Genomic DNA, 21,406 nt, shown 5'->3' on the forward strand with positions numbered 1-21,406 from the left:
GTTTCCCTGGCAGGGATTCCTTGATTCACTGGCACCCCCATGTCCAAGCCAGCAGATGCTATCCTTGGAGGGAGGAGCTGGAGGGCATCACCCAGATCAGACAGTGTTGGCAGAGTGGGGGAGGACTGGTGAGCTGAAACCCGAGGACTGGTACCAGCTTTTATTCTTTCATTCTGCTGCCATCATCCCTCATTTCACTTAATCTATACCCCATGCTCACGGATGGGAATGATTTACTTATCCAACAGCATCAGCTATTCAACGAGAGAGCCAACTTCCTGGATCATTTCTTATATCCTATGAATATTTATGGAGGATTCAAAGATGAAAAAAGCAAGCAGCTCCAGAAGTACAGCAGAGATAAAGTACAGGCTAAGTTCAGAAGTAGACAGCGAGAGAGGGTGGCCCTTTGGACCGAGCTGAAGGAAGCTGAAACCTTAGAAGTCATTTTAGAGACTTTAGTACTGATACCGGTTCCCTGATGAGAATGTGTGTATCTCTACTTCGCTCTCAGCTGGCATGCTCCCCTAATCAGTTTTCCCCACTCAGCCCAAGTGTTGAATGACCTTCTTTAGCCTATCTCCCTAAAAGTCGCATTGTCCTTAATAACCCGCAGTCTGCAGGTTACCAAAACTGCCCCTACTTCATATTTAAAACTAAATGAATATGATTATTAGCTATGCATATCTTTTGCATGTATTTATTTGGATTTAATCTAGAAATAGAGTACTTTTTATTAAGTGCCACTTGGAAACTGCGAAATCTGAAGGTTCAATGCTATTCTGAGTTAGCACTATAAAACCACGAAGCAACTCCAGAACTTCTTGAGGTCTTCTAAGACAGAAGGAGCTACTGTGCTCCATCATGTTAGGTACTCCCAACCCTTGGATCAGGAGAATCCAGGGTGTCAAATGCTGAGGTCCTCCAATCCCTACAAGTTTAAGAAGGTCCTCCAATCCCTACAAGTTTAAGAAGGTCCTCCAATCCCTACGAGTCTAAAGACCATTTTCTGATACCACTGCTTCTCATATAACGCAATGAAGTTGGTGGGCAGAGGATGATGGCAAAAAAAGAAAAGGTTTTAAGCTAGATAAGACTTTGCAAATCGATGTTAGAAAATCATTAGGTTAATTTAGTCCCTGGGGGAACAGAGGCCAACCCAGAGCCTGAATTATTTAGATGTATCATCCATAATTGTTCATTTAACTATGGCTTGACCACAAAATGCATACTTCATTGTTGCCATGCAGACACAGCCAAAAGGAAGTGCATGAGAGAGAATATAAATGATTTCTGTTTGAGAATTTTTAGGACAAGGGTGCCATTAACAGCTAATGAAGGTGACGCTGCTTAAAATTTGCAATTGCAAGTGTGCTCCACAGACCACAACATCACCTGGCAGTTTCATGGAGATGAAAATCTTGGGTCCCTCCCTGGGTCATTAGATGAGAGTGGACATTTAGGAGAGTTTCCAGTGACTGGTATGCAAATTAAATTTGGAAAGCACTGGATTAGAATCAGCAGTTCTCAGCCCCTGTAAGGGTTATAACCATCTGGCAGGCATTGAATGCTTATAGACTCTAGGTCCCACCCCAGGCCAATTAAATCAGAACCCCTGGGGGTGGAGCTGAGTTAAACCAGCCTCTTAAGCTTTTCAGGAGCTTCTAGTGTGCAGCCAAGGTTAGGAAGGATCACACTGGAGGGACAGCACCTGACACGGATCTTACTTTCTTCAATCTTACAAAGCATCTGTATTTTTATGTTTCATTCATTCAACTCCACGCACGGGCACCATGTTCTACATTAGCATACAACACCAGTCCTCATGCAGCTTGAAATCTAGAATGGAAATACTATTTTTTTTTTTCCAATGGAAATACTTTTAACAGAACTATTTTATTAAGTTGCATTAATTCTACAGAAGCCTATTCACAAAATTGTAAGAGGCAACAGAGAGAAAATAATAGCTTTTTTTTTTTTTAAGATTTTATTTATTTATTTGACAGACAGATCACAAGAAGGCAGAGAGGCTGGCAGAGAGAGAGAGGAGGAAGCAGGCTCCCCGCTGAGCAGAGAGCCCGATGTGGGGCTCAATCCCAGAACTCTGGGATCATGACCTGAGCCGAAGGCAGAGGCTTTAACCCACTGAGCCACCCAGGCGCCCCAAAATAATAGCTTTTGAAAAAAAAAATCAAACTAGATTTAACTCAGGATAGGGTGATTTTCTGCAGTCAAACTATTTCCTAAAATAAAATAGGGCTAATGGTTCAACCTCGTTATCTCTGTTGTGCCTGCTTGATAAAAGTTAGTTCCTGGACATCCTGGCCACAGAGAAAATGAAGACTGGAACCAAGATCTCCTAACTCCTGCTTCATGTTTTCCCATGTCCCACACTGACATTGGTTCTGCCAAACAGACACAGAGGCTGCCTTCAAAGAGACCAGGAACACAGTGAGCATGAGACAAGGGAGTGTGTGTGGGAAGACTGAGTCAGAAAAGCTCCCTCGCTGGTCATGAAACGTTCATGTGTCTGTTCATAAGGCTGTGGTGACTACAGAAATCGAAGATTCTCTCAGAGCGATCCAGGATGGATTGTAGAATACTAGGAAGTCGAGAGAAGAGCCAGAGAGGTGGCTTAAGGAAGAAAGGTGTATGAGTAATAAAGGCTCTGGGATTACTTAGCCAGAAGAGGAGAAGCGGAAGCATTACTTAGTAGCACTTGAGACACATAGAGGATTATAGTATTTAGACTGATGGCAGGCTGTTTTTCCAAAGCTGCTAAAAAGGAAAAACAGACTGAGCCTGAATGGTAGGCCTTTAGAAGACAAGAAGCTTAAGACACGTCTACTGGCCCTGGGGTGGGTAGCTGAGGAAGGTTTGTAGAGTAAGAGCAGTATTAATACCCAGTGGTGAAAGGAAGAACATTTAAACCATGCCGGATGATGGGACTTTAGCGTTAATGGAATCTCGCTGGAAACAGATGGGTAAGATGGTAACTCAGGATTCTGTGAATTTCTACAGATAACTCATTCTCCATGCTAGGCACGGGATGAAACAACATTTTTTAAGGCAAAACTTTTGAATATTAAATCATTAAGGTTAGGCAGATGTATGGACATCTTTCTTTCTGACTTATTTTGACTAAAAATGATCTCCCCTTTGTGTTAAGGAAGATCAAGTAAAATGTTCACGTATATGCCAGAGTTCATTCTTGTCTCCCCCGTCCAGCAGGATATTTGATGTATCAGTTTTACTAACTGAAAATGAAAGGTCCAGGCATTAGGATTTCATCAGCTCTGTTGACTGAAAAGCAAAATGAAGATGATAATCAGCACTTTACACTAATCAAGATATAATTACAGCAGGAATTCCCGAGTACACCTTTAACTCCAGGCTCATGCTTCTCGGTCATGAAATCCCAACAAGTGGTGTAGAGCAACAATCATGCATACAAATGACTGAGGACCGTCCCAGAAACGTCCCTATCTCTCAGCTCCAAGGTCTGCACTCAGAACTCCCAGACCACGTCTTTAGCCAGTATCACCAACAGTAAGAATGGCTGCAACTCATGGTACCTCGAAGTGGTCAAAATCTTCTTAAAAACCTACGTGGGTTCATAATGACAGCAATAGGACTCAACAATGTGTACATTCATCAGACAATTAGCAGGAAATCCTACCCAGGAGAAGCAGTTTCTCTGAAGGCTGAGAGTAAAGTAAGAAAACACAAAATTTCATCTTTTCTAACCTTCAGATAGATAAACTGGCTTGGCATCTATGTCACATGACAATTCATACAACAAAATAACCTACTGAGAAATTAAATAATTGTCTCATTTCCCAATAGACTCACTTCATAAAAATGAAAGGTGTTTTCCATCGCCTTCTGAAATGGGGGCTAAGTCTTGAAGTCTGGCTTTCCCCACCCCCAGGACCGAATGAACAAATGCACTTATTCTGGGGGGTCTGAAGAGCAAAGGGATCAAAGTGTCAAAGAAGGGTGTGCTTTCTGATATCAGGAAAGGAATTGTCTTATTAGGGACTGGATAAAAAGAGGGTTGCAAGGACGGATAGAGACCTGGGCATCTTAAAAGCGGTGTCTAGGGGAGCCTGAGTGCCTCAGTTGTTAAGCGTCTGCCTTCAGCTCAGGTCATGATCCCAGGGTCCTGGGATTGAGCCCTGTATCAGGCTCCCTGCTCAGAAGGAAGCCTGCTTCGCCCTCTGCCCCTCCCCCTGCTTCTGTTCCCTCTCTCGGTGTGTCTCTCTCTGTCAAACAAAGAAATAAAATCTTAAAAAAAAAAAAAAAAGTATGTCTAAGGCAGCAGGACATTCCCCAGAAATGTATATAATGGAGGCTTGGCCTTCTTTTCCACAGCCTCACTTGGCACAAAGGGGATGAGACCATCGGTGGAAGTCTCTAACCTGAAGGAATATATACCCTGAGAGGGAGACAGATAAGTTGAGATTCACTTCTGAGGAAGCCTTGGGGCTTCACCCATAGCCTGTAGACCAGTCCACAACAGCATCCTGGGTGATGATAAAGCAGCCAGAGCTCACAGGCTGGGAGAGTTCTTTGAGGTGCCCTTATACCTCTAGGCCCTTGTGCAGCCCTAAAGAGGGAAGAGAGGGTACTCCAAAGGGTGACCAAGACTATCCTCCTGACCCGTCTTCAGGGCTAGAGGACAGGAGTAATCTGCACTGATTTTCAAAATACAAAGAAATATGATATTTATTGTACTTAAGTGCTAACCAGTAATTCATACTTATTGTATGTGATCATTAAAGAAACCAACCCGAGTGTATACAAGATTTTTGAGGCTTCCATGTAAAATATACAGATATTGCAAAGGATAAGAATACAGTCTGGGACACTACCAGTTATTTTAGGTAGAATGCTTACTTTACAAGTGCCTTCTCAATTTCATAGACTAGACAGTTTTAGGGTTCTTATCTTTAATGGTTGATTTAAGAGTTATTGCCAGAAAATCTCTCACTCAGAGTTTTTTCTGAATAGTAATGCATTCTGTGTATGGATTCTATGCCCTCACCACATCTCCTATTGTCAGTTTCAGTGTAAGCACAGGAAACTGACAATTTTATTGTTCTACTCTATTCCTTCATAAAAATGTGTTAAAGAACACTTTCTGGAATAAAGGTATAACCACATCATAAAAGCTGCTGAAATCATCAAGTATCTTATACCACTATTTGATCATCCAAAAAAGAAAAGTGAGTTTATGCTATTTAAAAGGATTTGTGAAAATCACCCAGGCAGTAGTCTCATTGTTAAAGTCTTTAATTCCGTTCAATCTTTGATCTTTTGTTTCTCTGGTCATCAAATATAAAATAAAAAAGACAGTAGCCTTGATCTAATCATTGCTCCAAGCCTCTTGTGATCCAGTGTTCAAAAGTAGTGGCCAAAAGAAGTTAGCTTGCCTGCCATTGCTAATTTATTTAAACCCCATTCGCTGTACGATAGTCAGCGCCCTGATTCATTTGTTTTCTCCTGACATCGTGACATCATGGAAAGATTACTGCAAAACAAAATCCTTGCCATCAACCCGTTATATCCCCCTGGGCAAACGGCTTTACCTCTCTAGGCCTGTTTCCTCATCGGGAAAATGAGATGGTTGAAACAATGATTGGTAGGCACCTTCAAGCTCTGCGATTCTATGAATTTATTATTTGTTGTAGTTGTAAGTCTTAGAAAAGCCAAAGACATCATTGGAACAAACGCACTGATCTAAAGAGGACATCTTAGAACATGCCAGCTTCTCTAATTTAAAAGAAAACGCACCTCTATGAAGATCTGCCTGTTTGACAAAGTATTGTTTGCGTCTATTAAAACAAGTATCTTGACAGGCTATGCTGGCAAACCAAATAACCTGATTCAGATATTAGAACTACTGCAGTGTATGAAATCTTATATGCAAATAAGAGGTGCTGATTGAACCTGGGGTGCATATATTATTTAAAATTTGAATTTATGTAACTTACAAACAGATCTAGAATACCCTGATCTTTATTCATTCAACAGAGAACTCAAATAAGCAATTCCGTGTCTGGCATAGAAATTTATGGAAAAGTTCCGAAGCTCTGTCTCTCTCATTTTCAGCAAGAAATAAGGAAGGAAAGAAGAGAAGCAACAAGATTGCAGAAGAGGAATATATGATAAACACACTTACACACAAGACAAGCAGAGTGGACGAGATCATTGCTTATCTGTTCCTTTCCCCACATTGTTCACTGTTCCTACAAATGAGAAATACTTGCTTTAAAGTTTATAAATATATCTTTGTGATTTTGTTTTTTCTGATCATTTTAGTGAGAGCCTTCGAGTCTGAACTGTGCTGCTCATTCGGGAGCAACAATCTGTAGATCATTTTTGAAGCATTATGTGTCACCACCTCAAGAGGAAGGAAAGGTCCCGGAATGTACAATCGGAAGCCCTGGGTTCAAGGTCCAGTTATGCTATTTTACTGCATAACATCAGGCACATCCCTTTACCCTGTCCTCTTAATTCCCTCACAGGTAAAGTGGAGAGAACGATACTTCAGACTTCGTGCTTTTTACGAAGAGCAAGTGAAACGATGGATGTGATGTTTCTGATAGAAACGTTATCAGTGATGATTACTTATTTTATTATTGGTTTAGGTTCTCCCCTCTCAGCCGTGGTCTTACCTCACCTTAGGATCTTTAAAAATGTTATACATCTTTACTCATTTTTGAGTGACGAACAGATTTTTTGGACTGTTTCTATAGGTGTAATAAATATGACTATAGATCTCGTCAATTCCTGTTATCCCCGGTGAGTTATGTTCGTGACAAAGTCTCCAAAGATCACTGAATAAGCAATTACCAAACCATGGCTCCTTTGGGGAAATTCGGGCTTAGATTCCTGTGAGCCTAGGGTCACACCCGTTTTGGGCAACGGAAATTCGGGCTTAGATTCCTGTGAGCCTAGGGTCACATCCGTTTTGGGCAATGGATCAATACAGAACCTTGTTTTATGTGTGCTTCTGTTTAAAGACCCCTTATTTAGTATATACTTCGATTCATTAACATTTAACTCAAAGTCAGCAACATATCACTCATGCCTAAACTAAGCTAAGCTAACTGGGTGTTGGATGTAAGTGATGAACCACTGAATTCTACTCCTGAAACCAATACTGCACTGCATGTTAACTAACTGGAATTTAAATAAAAATCTGAAACATAAAGAAATTAATTAATTAATTAAGCTAGGCTAAATGTACGTATTTTTTGCCATGAGTTCACATAGGCATAACCACACTGTACAATGGAGTCTGACATCAGAGCCCTTGTTTATACTCCACATTACACTGTATTTCACATATTTCACCAGGAGAAAAAAAAAAAGTTTCTTTCCATCAAGCAAGCAGAAAGGACAGGCATGACACTTCCTATAAAGCTGGGAAACCACTGCCCTTGATCATTTTATTCATCAGAAATTTCAATAACCAAGGTAACTTCATTCAAAAATAAAGCTAGAGGTATTTAAATGCCTATCATTATTCTCAATTATGCTTCCAATTCTCACTCACCCAACAAATCATTATTAAATGCCTACTGTGTGCCAGGTAGTGTTCTACGTACACTCATCAACAGAGACATAATGCCATAATGCCTTCGGAAGTGTCTGCTATCAATCTTGCACTGTTGTTAAGACATACACACATTATGGCAACTTCAACTCTAAAGGGTCAAAATGAAAGAAAGGTTACTGCCAAGTCTGATGCCATTTCCTGTCAAGCCAATGATGTCTGAGAATTACATCAAAGAGAGTGCTCAATATCCATTTCTGCTAAGAATGATAGATGTATTCATAAAAGCTTGTATGTGAAACAGTAACTTTAAGGGACAATGAATCAACCAGGATAGATTAGGCTCTCCTGCAATAACAAACAACCCCAAAGTGTCACAATAAAGGCATCTTTCTTGTTCTTGCAAAGTCTAATGTATGTTGAATGGCCCTCTTCTGTCTTGTAGCCTGGTCTTAAGGTAATGCATGTTACATCTACACATAATCAATTCAAAGTCTGGGGAGTATAGGAAGCAAATGGATTTTGGATGAGGAACTTGTCTGCCACAAACACAAATTAATTTTCCTGTTAATCCTAAATAGAATACCTAACAATAATACCAGATTATGGATAAACTTAAAATTTCCCTTTGATTAATGGGAGACAATGGGGAATACATGTGATTTGCAGCTTTCTTCCCTATGCTTTAGATTTCTACTATGTAATTCATATTCTCTTCAAAATAAATTTTTTAAAGAATAGCTAAATGATGTCTTCTTTAGAATTTCGAGTAAGAATACAGTCTCCTCCTTATTTCAATGATCTTGTTTGTGTGGGTTTATCATGAGAAAGGGGGGAAAACATGAGCTAGCAAGCATCATCTCAGAGCCTGTAGCCTTTGTCAGGTGCCATCAGTGAAAAGAAGTCGGCCAAATACACATGCACTCGGTATTTCAGAATGGGAACTCCTTTGGAAACAAGATCTTTGCAGATATAATCAGTTAAGCTGAGTAACTTTACAGTAAGAGGAAGGACACAGAGACACACAGGGAAGATAGGCACGTGGCAGTGGAAACAGAGATCGGAGCGATAAGGTTAGAATGCCAAGGGAAGCCAACAGCCACCAGAAGGCAGGAGGCGACAAGGAAGGACTCTTCCCTAGAACCTTCAGAGGGAATGTGGCCGTGCCCTCAACTCAGTTTCGGACTTTCAGGCTCTGGAACTATGAGAGAATAAATTTCTGTTATTTTAAGCCACCCAGCTTATGCTAATTTGTTGCAGCAGCCCTGGGAAACTAATATAGATTAGATCATAGATTTCATCTAAGAATTAAAAATCACGAGTTATAAGCATACTAAGATTTTGGCAAAATCTGAGTAATATTCATCTGTTTAGTTTTCATGTTTTAGAATTTTAGACTTAGTGGAGACATTGGCTATCAGTCAAGTCTTTTTAGCTTCTCTGGAGAACTTTCTTGCTCCTTAACAAGGAGAAAGATCCCCCTCATTCTCAGGTCTTGGGGTAACTCCCCAAGGGACATCTCTCAAACTTTCCTCTGCCCTCAGTCACGTCTATGTGCTGACCCCTGTCCCACCTGCTGCCTCCCCCTGCTCCTCAAAGGTTTGTGGAGTCCAGAAAAATGCTTGCATTTTTAAAAAATATTTTATTTATTTATTCGTCAGAGAGAGAGAGATCACAAGTAGGCAGAGAGGCAGGCAGAGAGAGAGGGGGAAAGCAGGCTCCCTGCTGAGCATAGAGCCCGATGTGGGGCTCGATCCCAGTACCCTGAGATCATAACCTGAGCTGAAGGCAGAGGCTTAACCCACTGAGCCACCCAGGCACCCCAAATGCTTGCATTTTATGCACAAACCCACACCAGCACCATTCCTTGCTGCCTCTTCCTTGAGATCATTCATTATCAGGATCAGAGGTCAACAAATTTTTCATGTAAAGGACCACGTAGCAAATATTTCAGGCTTTGTGGACCATGTGGTTCCTGTCACAACTAATCAGCTCTGCCACTGTAGCCCAGAACCAGTCTTGATGGAACATAAATGAACGTGTATGGTTGTTCCAATAAAACTTTATTTATGGACTGAAATATGAATTTCATATTTTTCCCAGTGTCACAAAATATCCTTTTGATTTTTTTTAAACCATGTACAAACAAAAAACATTTTTGGCTTGCAGATCATACAACAGGCAATAGGCCAGATTTGGTCCTCAGGCCAAAAAATGCTGATTCCTAAACTACACCAGTGGTTCTTCACTAGAGTCAGATTTGCCCACTAGGAAGCATTTGGTTACGTCTAGAGACTTTTTTTTTTAATGGTCACAACTAGTGGGGCTCTTCTGGAATCTAGTGGGAAAAGGCCAGAGACGCTGCGAAACATCCTGTAGTGCACAGAACAAACCCTCCCCCAATGGAGAACGTTGCTACTCCTGAGATAAGAAACCCAGGTCGTGATCAAGGATTCTTCTGAGAAACTGACACCCCTCCCCAACAATCCCCATTGGCTAGACAGTTACTTATTAAGAACTTACTTAATTGGCTCTCCTCATAAATTCTTCTCAGAACACTCGAAACACAATTACTTGAACCTCTTCAATATCCTATTGTATTTGCAGACCTTCCCAGTGTGTTGGTTGTTGTATTTCAGTGTCCGTGTTCCTTCCTACTCCATGGGGAGCCTCCAGAGAGCAAGGGGTGTCTCATTCACCTTTGGGTTTCCAGGACTTAGGGTGTTTGCTGAGATGGATTAAGCTAAGAAAATAATGAAATGACACCTCCACATTATGAATTCTCCTCTGGCAAGTACCAGATGAGGGAATTTCAACTTCGATGGAGAAATGACTTCTATCCTTTGGGGTGGACATTTTCTGTCTGAGAATGCCAGCTTCGCTGGGTGAGTCAGTCACCAACAGAGGGCCCCATGCTCGATGCAGTCTGAACTACCTATGGCCAGAGAGCCTGGTGGGACTGGAGCTGGCTGAGCCTCTACTCAGTGAGAAGCTCCATTTAGAGGCAGCTAAGGACATCCTCCAGCCACTCCTGGAGGCAACAGTGACACATCTGAAGCATCAGTTGAGCTCCCTTCCAGGAGGCAGGGGCAACTGAGGCCACTGACAATAATGGATTCAGCAGAACCACCCAGCCCTGACTTTCCTCTGCCCTGCTCCCATCTGACATAACTGATGCCCCTTGGATTCCCAGCTCGGCTTCCTGCCCCAGTCCCTTCCTTCCCACCCCAGTCCCTTACCCTGGCTGTGCTTCCTCCTAAGACTGCTGGTATCAGCTAGTCTGCACCCTGGACGGCCAGCCCAACTCGTTCATTAACAGCTTCCTGCCTGGCACACATCCAAAGCCCCCAGCACACAATCCAAAGCCTCAGTGGCCAGCCTTTGGAACATTCAGGCTGTTTCTCCCGTCTTCCAACTTAACCTCTGCTCAAATCTGATCTCCTGCTTATTTCTCTTGGTTCTCCCCTTTCCCCCCTATCTACACAGTCACACTGGACTAATGTTTTGTTTGGCAGATTTCTGGAGTGGTTTTGATTCTTCTCCCCCACCCCCCAGGTTTTGGGACCGTGTACCCTGGCCCATACTTCTATGTACTAGGACTCAAGCAGGGACTGAACACCAGATTATATTTTTCTGTTACTCTCTGTCATGGAGAAGAACATGGCAGGCCAGCCTGTGTAGGAGAACGTGGTAGAATTCAGACTCAGTGTGGAGAAGCCGTTCCCCTGTGAAGAGTGCTTAAAGACCGATGAGTGAGGTAAACTCACCGAAAGGAAGCAGCCGGGGACAATACACAATAAGATATCTTAAGTGCAAAATTATACAGCACAGTGTTCAGAGAAGAGTAAATAAAAATAGCTCCATTTGGGGCGCCTGGGTGGCTCAGTGGGTTAAGCCTCTGCCTTCAGCTCAGGTCATGATCTCAGGGTCCTGGGATCGAGCCCCGCATCGGGCTCTCTGCTCAGCGGGGAGCCTGCTTCCTCCTCTCTCTCTCTGCCTGCCTGTCTACTTGTGATCCCTCTCTCTGTCAAATTAAAAAAAAAAAAAAAAAAAAAAAAAAAAAAAAAAAAAAGCTCCATTTCCTAAGTGGACAGAGCTAAGACTTATTGAGCGCTGTGACAAGCACTTTGCATTTCTTAACCAGCTCGCACAATCATCATGGAAAACCCTTAATACAAGTCATAGCATTATACCCACTGTACAGAGGGGGAAAAGGAGGCTGAGGCACGCGAAGTCCTCTGCTAATAAAGGGGGCCCCACCTTGGTCTCCCTTCAAAGCCAGTGCCATATGCCTTGTGATCTCCAGCAGCCACGACACACTTCAGAGACCGTGGGAGGCCTGCTCCAATGCTTGGAAGGTAAAGCTATGGAGACCAGAGCAGGAAGAGGGAAGGGTCTCTGGGCTACAGGACGGTGGCAGGGAAGGCACAGCAGGCTGGTGGTACAGGAGACCTGTCTGCCAGCGCACTGGAGAAGGTGTGCGGAGCAGAGAGAGGAAATAAGCTGGGAGGTCCGGAAGAGCTAACTTGTTGGAGCTCCTGCACTCTAGGAGGAGGAATTCACCTCGCTATCGATGGAAACAGACCAGAGGTTTTGCACAGTACTGTGATAAGTTGTACTTGGGGAATAAGACCCCGATATGAAGATGACGTCAGGCAAGTCCCTGGCCAGAGCAACGTCAGTGCTGCCTACGCTGCTTTCGAGCTTCCCTGAGGCGGGTATGTGGAATGCACATCAAGGACCACCTTGTTTGGCCAAGTATTTCCTTGTCCCTTATTTGGGACTGTGTCTATCCTGAGGCTGTTATAACAAATTACCACATGTGTAATGGCTTTAAACAGCACAATTTTATTTTATTATCATTCCAGAGGCCAGAAGTCTTAATTCCACATGCAATCCTAAATCCTGGTGTGTAACACCTATTCATAGACTCTGGGGGTCAGGACGTGTGCGAGCTTGGAAACCACTGCCTGATCTCCTGCAGGCAGAGATCTTGCCCTCAGGGCTGAGTCACTGGCAGGCCTGAAGCCCTCTAGCACACACCCTATGTGCCACCCAGGCAGCCACTGGGAAAAGCCAGTGAGGTGCCCAGGATCCCAGAATGGAGCCAATCATGCAGCACACGGCCTCAAGGCTCTGTGTGGTTCCTCGTCCTCATCATTTTGTTGGAAGTGCTCACCTTCCCCCACAGACTCAGCTCCTTGTGAGGGGTATCCAGAGCCAAATTCCAGTCTTCGGGGATTTGGAATTAACTCAGCAGAATTTAAGCAGCGGCAGCCTGACCTCTGAGGTTCGGCCTCGGCTTCTAGCCCTTTATCACTTGGTGTTTTGACTCTGCTAAAGAGCTGCTTCCGCATTCCTGAGATCTGTACCCTCTGTGGTCCCCATTTGGCTGTCTGATTCCTTCTTTTATCCTTGAAGATCTTGAGTTCTAGTCTTGAAAATGATTTACTACTGCATCTACTTGTCCGTTATCGGTTCCAGATCCAGGGGACTGCCCCCCAGCTTAGTGGCGGGGTCTCTCTCCTGCTCATGGGTCCTCTTCACACCTGGCGCCCTTTTGTCTCCTCAGCTCCACGGCCATTCTCTGCCCCCTCCATGCCCACCAGCACTGCCTAACTCCAGTGGGCAGCTCCGGTGCCAGGCCCTGCCTGCCTTGGCTCATGCAACTCATCCCAGAAAGGCTTGTCTCCAAGGAGACACACACGATGTCCCTTTGTACCTTCCCAAGGTAGTATCTGAACAACCCCGTGTTAACCAGGAAGTCAGAGTCTTTGACAGACAGGAGTTAGGCTGTCCCCTTACCCCATCAACTTATTTACCACATGGTCACATGTGAACAACCTACTTTCCCAAGCTTTTAATTCTATAGTTTGCTCCATAAAAGGACCAGTGAGGTGATAGCATCTGGTGTTAGAATGAAATGACAGATGAGAAAAGTGAGGTTGGAAAGGATAACGTACCTACCACAGCTCCTTAGGCCGAACCAGGGCCTGGGCTCCTGTCTCCTGACTCCCAGGCCATCACTCTTACTGCCTCTCAGGTCAGTGGGTCAAGCCTGCAGATAGCCTTAGGCCGAGAATTGGGGTGGAAGGACTTTAAATGTCATCTAGGCTGATGTCTTTGGGTGGAATCCCAAAGGATTCAGGAAATGCCCTGCCAAGTATCAGCCAGCTTCCGCTTCAACAACACCCCCGACCCCCACCCCGCTCGGCCCCACATCCCGCCTGAGTCTGATGTCAGCTCCAGGGCCTGCCGCTCTGGTAGAACAGCTTACACAGCTGCAGACCTGAGCTGCTCTCTCCAGCATCTTCGTCCAGTTGGTTGGCTTTCCTTTAGGTTTCATTAGAGAAATCTAACATCTCTGGAACTTAGTAATCTTTTCCTTGTCTTGAGTTCAGATCTAACTCCTGAACTTTCTACCCATTCATTGGGTACATCTGTTGCATCCAAGCACACACTCACACGCTCCCTCACACACTCACACTCACACATGCACACACATTCTCACATATTCTCTCACACACTCACATATTCTTGCACACTCTCATACCCATGCACACACACAAACACACATATTCTCAAAATGCTCTGGCACTCACACACACACATAGGCACACTCACATATTCTCACACAATTTCTCTGACACTTACACATGCACACATATATAGTCTCTCACACACATATTCTCACACACTCCCTTACACATATACACTCATATACTCTCACACCCACACACACAATTTCATGTATCCTCACAACGTTCTCTCACACTCATACATGCACACACATGAATACAACTATTCTCACACACTCCCACATTTTTATATACTCTTTCACATTCACACACACACACATACACACACACACACACACTATGTATCTCTTTTTTCACATAACAGCCTTCCAAAGATTTGCCCGTGAGCAATCTCTTCTCCGCATTGAACCACCTCTGTTTCTTTATTCTCCCCCTAAAGAGAGGATTGTCATGGCCTTCCCTGTTCCAACCTCTGGACTATGCCTCCTCTAAATCCTTCTCATGGCTTGGCGACCTTCGGCCAGCCTCCAATCTGGGCAAGACCTCCACGCTGAGGTCTCCTGACCCTCCAAGAGCACAGCGAGCCCAGAATTCTCCTTAAGCTTTCATCTTACAGCAGGATGTAGAAGAGCATGAATGAGAACAGAGAGTCTGAAGCACACTAACCAACAAGAATGGGAGCTGGTATTTGTCCCAGCAGCTCTGTCAAGCATTTCAGAAATTCTAGTAAACATGCTCCCATCTGGAGAAGACAACTCCAACTGCAATAATTCTGCAGGATATCCAGTTGATGCTTGATCAAAGCACATCTTGAGTAGGCGGAAAGGTAATGATTCACAGACACCAATTGCTCACCCTCATCAGATGTTGTAGCTGGAGCTGGGGGAAGCACTGAGTTGTGCATCAATTTTCGCTACCCAGATATCAGTACAGCTCAAGAGCCTGTTATTCCGGGAGGGGTAGCTCACACGGCATACCTGAGCAGGGCACTTGCTTCTTTCCAGCATCTTAACTCAGTTGGCTGGGTTTTATATGTTCTTTTTTTCCCTTTTGTTTTCATTACAGAAATAATTTCAAGCTAAGCTTCTTGATTAGGCAGAGCTATTCCTAGATGTGCATAAGGCAGCCACAGCTTAGAGGGTGATGTCCTTCAAGAATGGCCAATGGGCTTGGCCGCAGGCAGCAAGAAGTGATGGCAGGCCATCCGGACTCTATTCAGGGAGCTGGAGGGACTGAACTTAGTAGGTCAGGAAATGCACAGCCTAGGTGTTCTTTTCTCATGCCTCTTGGTCCTTATCCTTACTTATAGTATGTGAATTTGTGTTTGAGACCAAGCTTCAACCTATATCCTGTCTGGAAACCAGGTTCCTGATTTGTTCCTTACACCTGACTTGTAGCCCAGTCCTCTTGTCTTAAATGATGATGATCTGTCACACTCTTAACAGCCTTTACTTTTACCAGCCTGCAGCAGGGGTCCTGCCAACACCTGCCAGACTTTCCCTATGCCAGTACCCAGCTTGTTCTCTGCAGGACCTCTGTCCCTAGACTCTCCATTGCTAAGTCCCACCCTCCTATTAAGCCATCAAATCTTATCCTTTGCCACACCTCCCAGTGCCCACCCTCTGCTTATCCTTGTACCTGGATAAGGTACACCTGGCTCTAGCAGGACACACTGCTTCCTCTGCTCCCTGCCAGCAGCTGGGTTGACACCAGCCCAAGCCCAGGGACCAATTTAGCTCCCAGACCCTCTAATTCTGTCTAGTGTTGCCATTCTCCAAGACCCTTTCTGCTCCAAGCAGCTTTAGAGAGAACAGATGAGAGCCTAAGCTATAGAATGGGGATACACAGCCTGGGCACTGTGAGTTAGATGAGGAAGGGAGATGCTGGCATAAAGCAACTGAAATCTGTTTTCCCAGCTCAAGCTACAAGCTGATAGAGCTACTTACCTCCCACCCCACGCCCATCCCCTTCTAGCCTAACTAGCAACCTGATTTTGGTCACACTGAGACCTGGGCCAGCTCTGTGGACACCAAGACAAAGTCATGAAGTAAAGGTTGCAGTTTAAGTGCTCTTGATTTTTCCTTTGGCATATACTGATGGGAACTAACAAATTACATCCAAGTTATACTTACCAGCTTGGAGGGTATTTGAATTCAGGAAAACAAACTGGTGCTTGGTTATCTGGAGAATGTATTTAAATTCACAAAGAACCATTTGTGCCATGTGGTGATTTTTTTTTTTTTTTTACAGAAATACTAACTCTCCCCTTTGCTAATTGACATGATAAACAAAGATAGAGCTCCTCCTCTTCCATCACTATCTCCAAAATTAAATTTAACAGCAGTTCTCTGCTTAAGCAGAAAGAAAAAATGGGCTAGTTACTCATTCGTGGAAAAAAGGTAAAAATTTTCCAGTGACTGTTTCTTTGAGGTGTCTATTTTAAGAAATTTGTTGGGGAGTAGGTTACAAGGTGAATATCTAACCTTTTGGAGAGCAAGAATCAGGAGTTTCCACCGAGTGACTGCTTATAAAATGCTAAGACACGGTGTGTGCCCAGGAACAAGCCAGGTTCAGCTCCAGATTTCAGGAGTTTTGCAACCCCGTCCTGTATCTGAATGTCATAGCCACCTTTACAAAAACAATACCCTTTAGTTAAACTAAGTGGAAAAATATAGTGAAAAGATTCCTCACTATTCTCTAAGTGAAAGAAGATATCTTTCTTAAGGAAAACACTGGTGAGAATAAAAGCCAAGTATTGTTTTAGGCTCCCTCCCATCTCCAAAATACCATTTAAAAAATAATTACGCCCACAATTTATGCACGATTCATTAGACAGAAAGATAAAAAGCACTGCTACATTTTAATTGCATTGGAAGAGTAGACATCATGAAATATACCCCCAACTTCTTGGGATTACAACCCAGCCTAGGAACGTCTTCACCACAATTTAAACCCTGTCCAAATAGTCTAACTTGATTCAATTATAATATTTTAGTTTTATAATTTGACGAAGACTTACGAAGAATTATTTTAGTGATGCAATTACAGGGTTAAATGATTTTTTATCAATAGTTCAGCTTTTTGTTGTGAAAGTGAACAGGACTGAATTACAGACCACAACAGGAACTGTCACCTCCGGAGTGAAAAAATAAAAATACAACTTAGCTGTCTGCGCAGTTCCCCTCATCCCCACCCTCACCAAGATAAAGGCAGGATGACAGGCTGTGTTACACAGACACAGGCAGTGAATTGACCCACTAGACACAAAACACCACACGTTAGCCATGCAGATGACACACTGAAGCTACGGAAAAAACAGCATTCATTACATAATAGGTACCGTATCTTACATAATATATAATCAGTGTGATAGACAACACCTTGCAGGATGCAAACAGCCTTGCAGAAGATGCCAGCTGCTGAATTATTAATCTGAAGGAGCCAGGGTGAGAGAATGAGCCCCTGTAATTGTACTGAATAGCCTATGACAGCAAGGTCTGCGGGGCTCCCTGCCCATCCCTTTAGGTTTCCAAGGGCATCTACCTTTAGACTCCACTCAGGCAGCCTCTGCCGAAGAAGGAGCACAATTAATGGGACAGGTGCAGCGCCCCGACTTCACGGTCTCCCATGATAACTGTTCCCACACATACCTGTGGTCTTTAGTGGGGTTTTCTCTCCTAGCAACAGTTTTAACCTTTTGGCATGAATTTTGCCTTGATAATGTGAGTCAGCCACCACTGCCGAGGTAAAGGACATGTTACAGAGCGTACAGCACTTATTCTTATCAACCATATCAGCGTCATTTCCCTACGGAAGAAAGAAAAAAAAAATAACATTAGAGGGAATCCCAAGTCCCAAAATGTCTTTTTTTCCCATTCCATTCTGTTGCAAATGAGATGTAGCACAGATTTTCTCACTGAAATGCAACCTTTTTTTCTTCGTGACAATCACCATCAAAACATTTTCAGCTAGTGACTTCAACCTACATTATTTAGTGGGTAGTAGTGCCAGACCCAGGGAACAGAGGACACGTGTGCAGATATGAGTTGCGCAAGGAAACAGGGCCCACAATGAGGCAAGAGCACATTGTGTCTGGCACCGTGAGGGAGACCGTCTCTATTTGCACCCATTATGCTCATTAAAGTAAGTAAAATATCAGAGTTCGGAGGGACTGAAGTATTTAACAGAAATTATCATTTGGCATTCAGCTCTGTCTTTCACCAATTTTAGCCTCACTGGGTTACATGGCCACATGTTCGAGATCTTCTTTTTTAAGATTTCTTTAAGGACTTGAACATTTTTCATAATTAACTGAAGTATAGATCATAAAGTTATGATGACCATGCTGGCTGAATTTTCTAGGAGAGTTTGTATAATTTTCTTTTCTTTGGGGAAGGTGATTCGTTAAACACAGTACAAAACACTTAAATCCAGCTTGATTTTTTTATTCTTTTCTAAGAAAATGAAAGTGAAGCATGAAATAGAAAAAAATAAATCCTTTGTTAGATCACGTGACCTGGCTATTGTGCACAAAGATCATCAATTACCCACATTATACAAGGGGAAGATTACCACGGGCTCCCTTCCTGCTAGTTAGAAACTGAGGGTAAGGCGGACTCTCAGATAAGGAGTTAATCTATTCCGTAATGGGACAGCAACAGCGAAGCATCTTTCTATTAAAGAACAGCCTTGGATGAGGAGCTGGCCCCACATTAACCCCTTCTCTTATTCTAAGCAGGGCCCAAAGAGTGCAATTGAAAATGGCATGAGCAGAAGGATGAACGTGGGGATAGAATGGAAAAAAAAGGGAATTACATATTTTCTGCAGAATAATAAGACGTCCAGACTGCTGGAGAGAGTGTTGCCTTGCAAATTATGTGGCAGTCAAAAAAAGAACTCCTTTCTCTTTAAGGCATTCATCTGCAATCTCTCTCTCATAATTAATGTTCATCTTTGGGAGGACTATTGGTGGTGGGGGGAGTACCTACTGCCATTTATTCTCTTGACTTTAGATTATTAAATCCTAGTTTGCCTCCCTGACCCCTTTATCACAGTTAATAGGTGAGAGTTGAGTAAATATACTGCTAGGGGTTAAGGGTCATTGAGAGGAAATGGACCCTATATAGAGACGAGGAGCTTCCCCCAGAGGTCCTTTCCTGGACAGAGACAAATATTTAGGGCAGGACACCTGGTTAAGGCATGAGGCTACGTCTCCTGAGTCATCCTTACTGATGATGTTTAAAGTGTTGAGTTGTTTTGAGTTTTCCCTTCACCCTCAGTAATACATACATACATACATACATACATACTTGAAATCACTAACACTTTCACACCTTTGTGCTATATACTATGGAAACTAACTAGATCAAGCAGTATAGGGAAGAATTAGCTTTCCTTCACTTACCTCTCCATCCATACCTAGGAGATGCTACAGAGCCCACAGAGGGAGTTAGAGCCCAGGGATATCAGGAAATTACAAATCAGGGAGTTACTGAAGGGTTTGAGCCCAGTAAATGAAGAGTGGATACATCAAGAGGGCTGAAAGACCCAAACTGGTACTTTACATTATATGTTAGGAGATATTGATCTTACATTAAAAAAAAAAAGAAAGAAAGAAAAAGAAGGTTGTTAAGGTAAAAGTCGATGCTTGAATTACTCATTTTTTACCTTATTATGCATAATTTAAGTCAAAGCACGTAATTTTTCTTAAAATTAGGAAAAAGCACTATACCTATTTACAATCTGTGCATCCCTTCTGCACTTCTAGCAAAAGTGCTGGCCAAACCTGGCCCTTCTCCTTGGAACTCTAAGATGTAGACATTTCTATAGAAAGGCTGGAAGCCCAACATAGGGGCTGGTATCAGTAGATGATGTATACTCAGAAATAGTTTCTAAAGCAAAGAACTGCCTTTAAATGGAATAATGATCAATTGATTTATGATCAGTTATGATCAATACTCATTCATTCAACACATTTTTAAGGTCCTGCCAAATATGTTAGATGTTGTGTTAGACAAGTTTGACTCTGTTCTCCGTTATTAAGGAGGTTGGGAGCAGGAGAATTAGAAAGGGCATCAGAAAAAATAAAAGGAAAATAGTGTAACCCTGAAAACTTACTCTTCTATTAGACTCACCCAATAATAAAATTAAACTCTCCCAAATTAGACTCTCCCAATAATAAAATTTTTAAAAAATGTAAATTAAGCCTGTTTGTGTGGATTTTCATCTCCAAGCCTTTCTCATGCCTTCCTTATCACTTCTTGTCTAATCTTGTCTTTCCAGAATGGGGACAGTTTAATCATCACTTCCTTGAAATTAAGCTTTTTCTGCCTCCCTTTATAAAAGTGAGCATTGACCTTAGGTCTGCTATGTGTCCTGCACATCTTTTATAATAGAACACTGAATTATTACATGTGTTTGTTTTCATCTTTGGTCCTCTCACAAGCCTACAAAACTCCTTTAAGGTCAAGGAAATCATTTCATTGGTATTGAAGCTCCAGCACCTGGCACAATGCCTGTCACACAGGGGGAATTATAGATGTTCACTGAATGAGTGGGGCTTAGGTTTGGTCTGTGGGATTAGTAAGCCTGACATGAAAATCAAAAGAAGAGATAGGGGTGCCTGGGTGGCTCAGTGGGTTAAGCCTTTGCCTTTGGTTCAGGTCATGATCCCAGGGTTCTGGGATTGAGCCCCACATCAGGCTTTCTGCTCAGCAGGGGGCCTGCTTCCCCCTCTCTCTCTGCCTGCTTCTCTGCCTACTTGTGATCTCTCTCTCTCTGTCAAATAAATAAACAAAATCTTAAAAAAAAAAAAAAAAAGAGGAAATAGATAAAGCAAGGACGTATAGTTGCTAGCCAAAATCTTTCAAACTGACAGGACAATGGCCAGAAAAGAACCAGAGATATCAACAATTTATAAATTAACTTCAAGGTTTATGTAGGGAAACACTGTCCTAAAATTTACAGCAGTTTCATCATAGTTTTAATACATAGTCCTAGCTGTCTGCTCTCCTAGGCAATATGATCCTATAATCATATAGGAGAACCAAAGATAATAAAAGAATGAATAATTAACCAAGAAAATATCATGGAATATAGCTATGCCACGGGTGTAGAAGAGGGACCAAGAAAGTTTAAGTCTCAGACTATAGAGAACTATAGCAGTGTCCTGAGAAGTTAGGCAGCCTTTGAAGCCAGCAGAATGTGTTTACTGGGTATTTTGCTTAAGAAGCCAATGTGACTCACATAATACAAATGTAAATACCACTAACTGGACTATTCTAATGATCCTGGTGGACACACA

At 42.9% G+C, this 21,406-nt stretch overlaps 1 protein-coding gene across 1 annotated transcript in view; it reads right to left on the minus strand.

Moving 5' to 3' along the window:
- The window catches only part of ZMAT4 (zinc finger matrin-type 4), a gene marked incomplete at both ends in the record, with an annotated part of 231,860 nt that overhangs the window by 85,101 nt on the left and 125,353 nt on the right, over nt 1-21,406 (minus strand). Inside the window, one exon of the mRNA XM_080797298.1 lies at nt 17,754-17,910. Within this exon, the coding sequence (XP_080653424.1) occupies nt 17,754-17,910 (157 nt within the window). The remainder of the gene's footprint in view (nt 1-17,753; nt 17,911-21,406) is intronic.

This window comes from Martes martes (assembly GCF_963455335.1).
Source record: "Martes martes genome assembly, chromosome: 2".
Classification (NCBI taxonomy): domain Eukaryota; kingdom Metazoa; phylum Chordata; class Mammalia; order Carnivora; family Mustelidae; genus Martes; species Martes martes.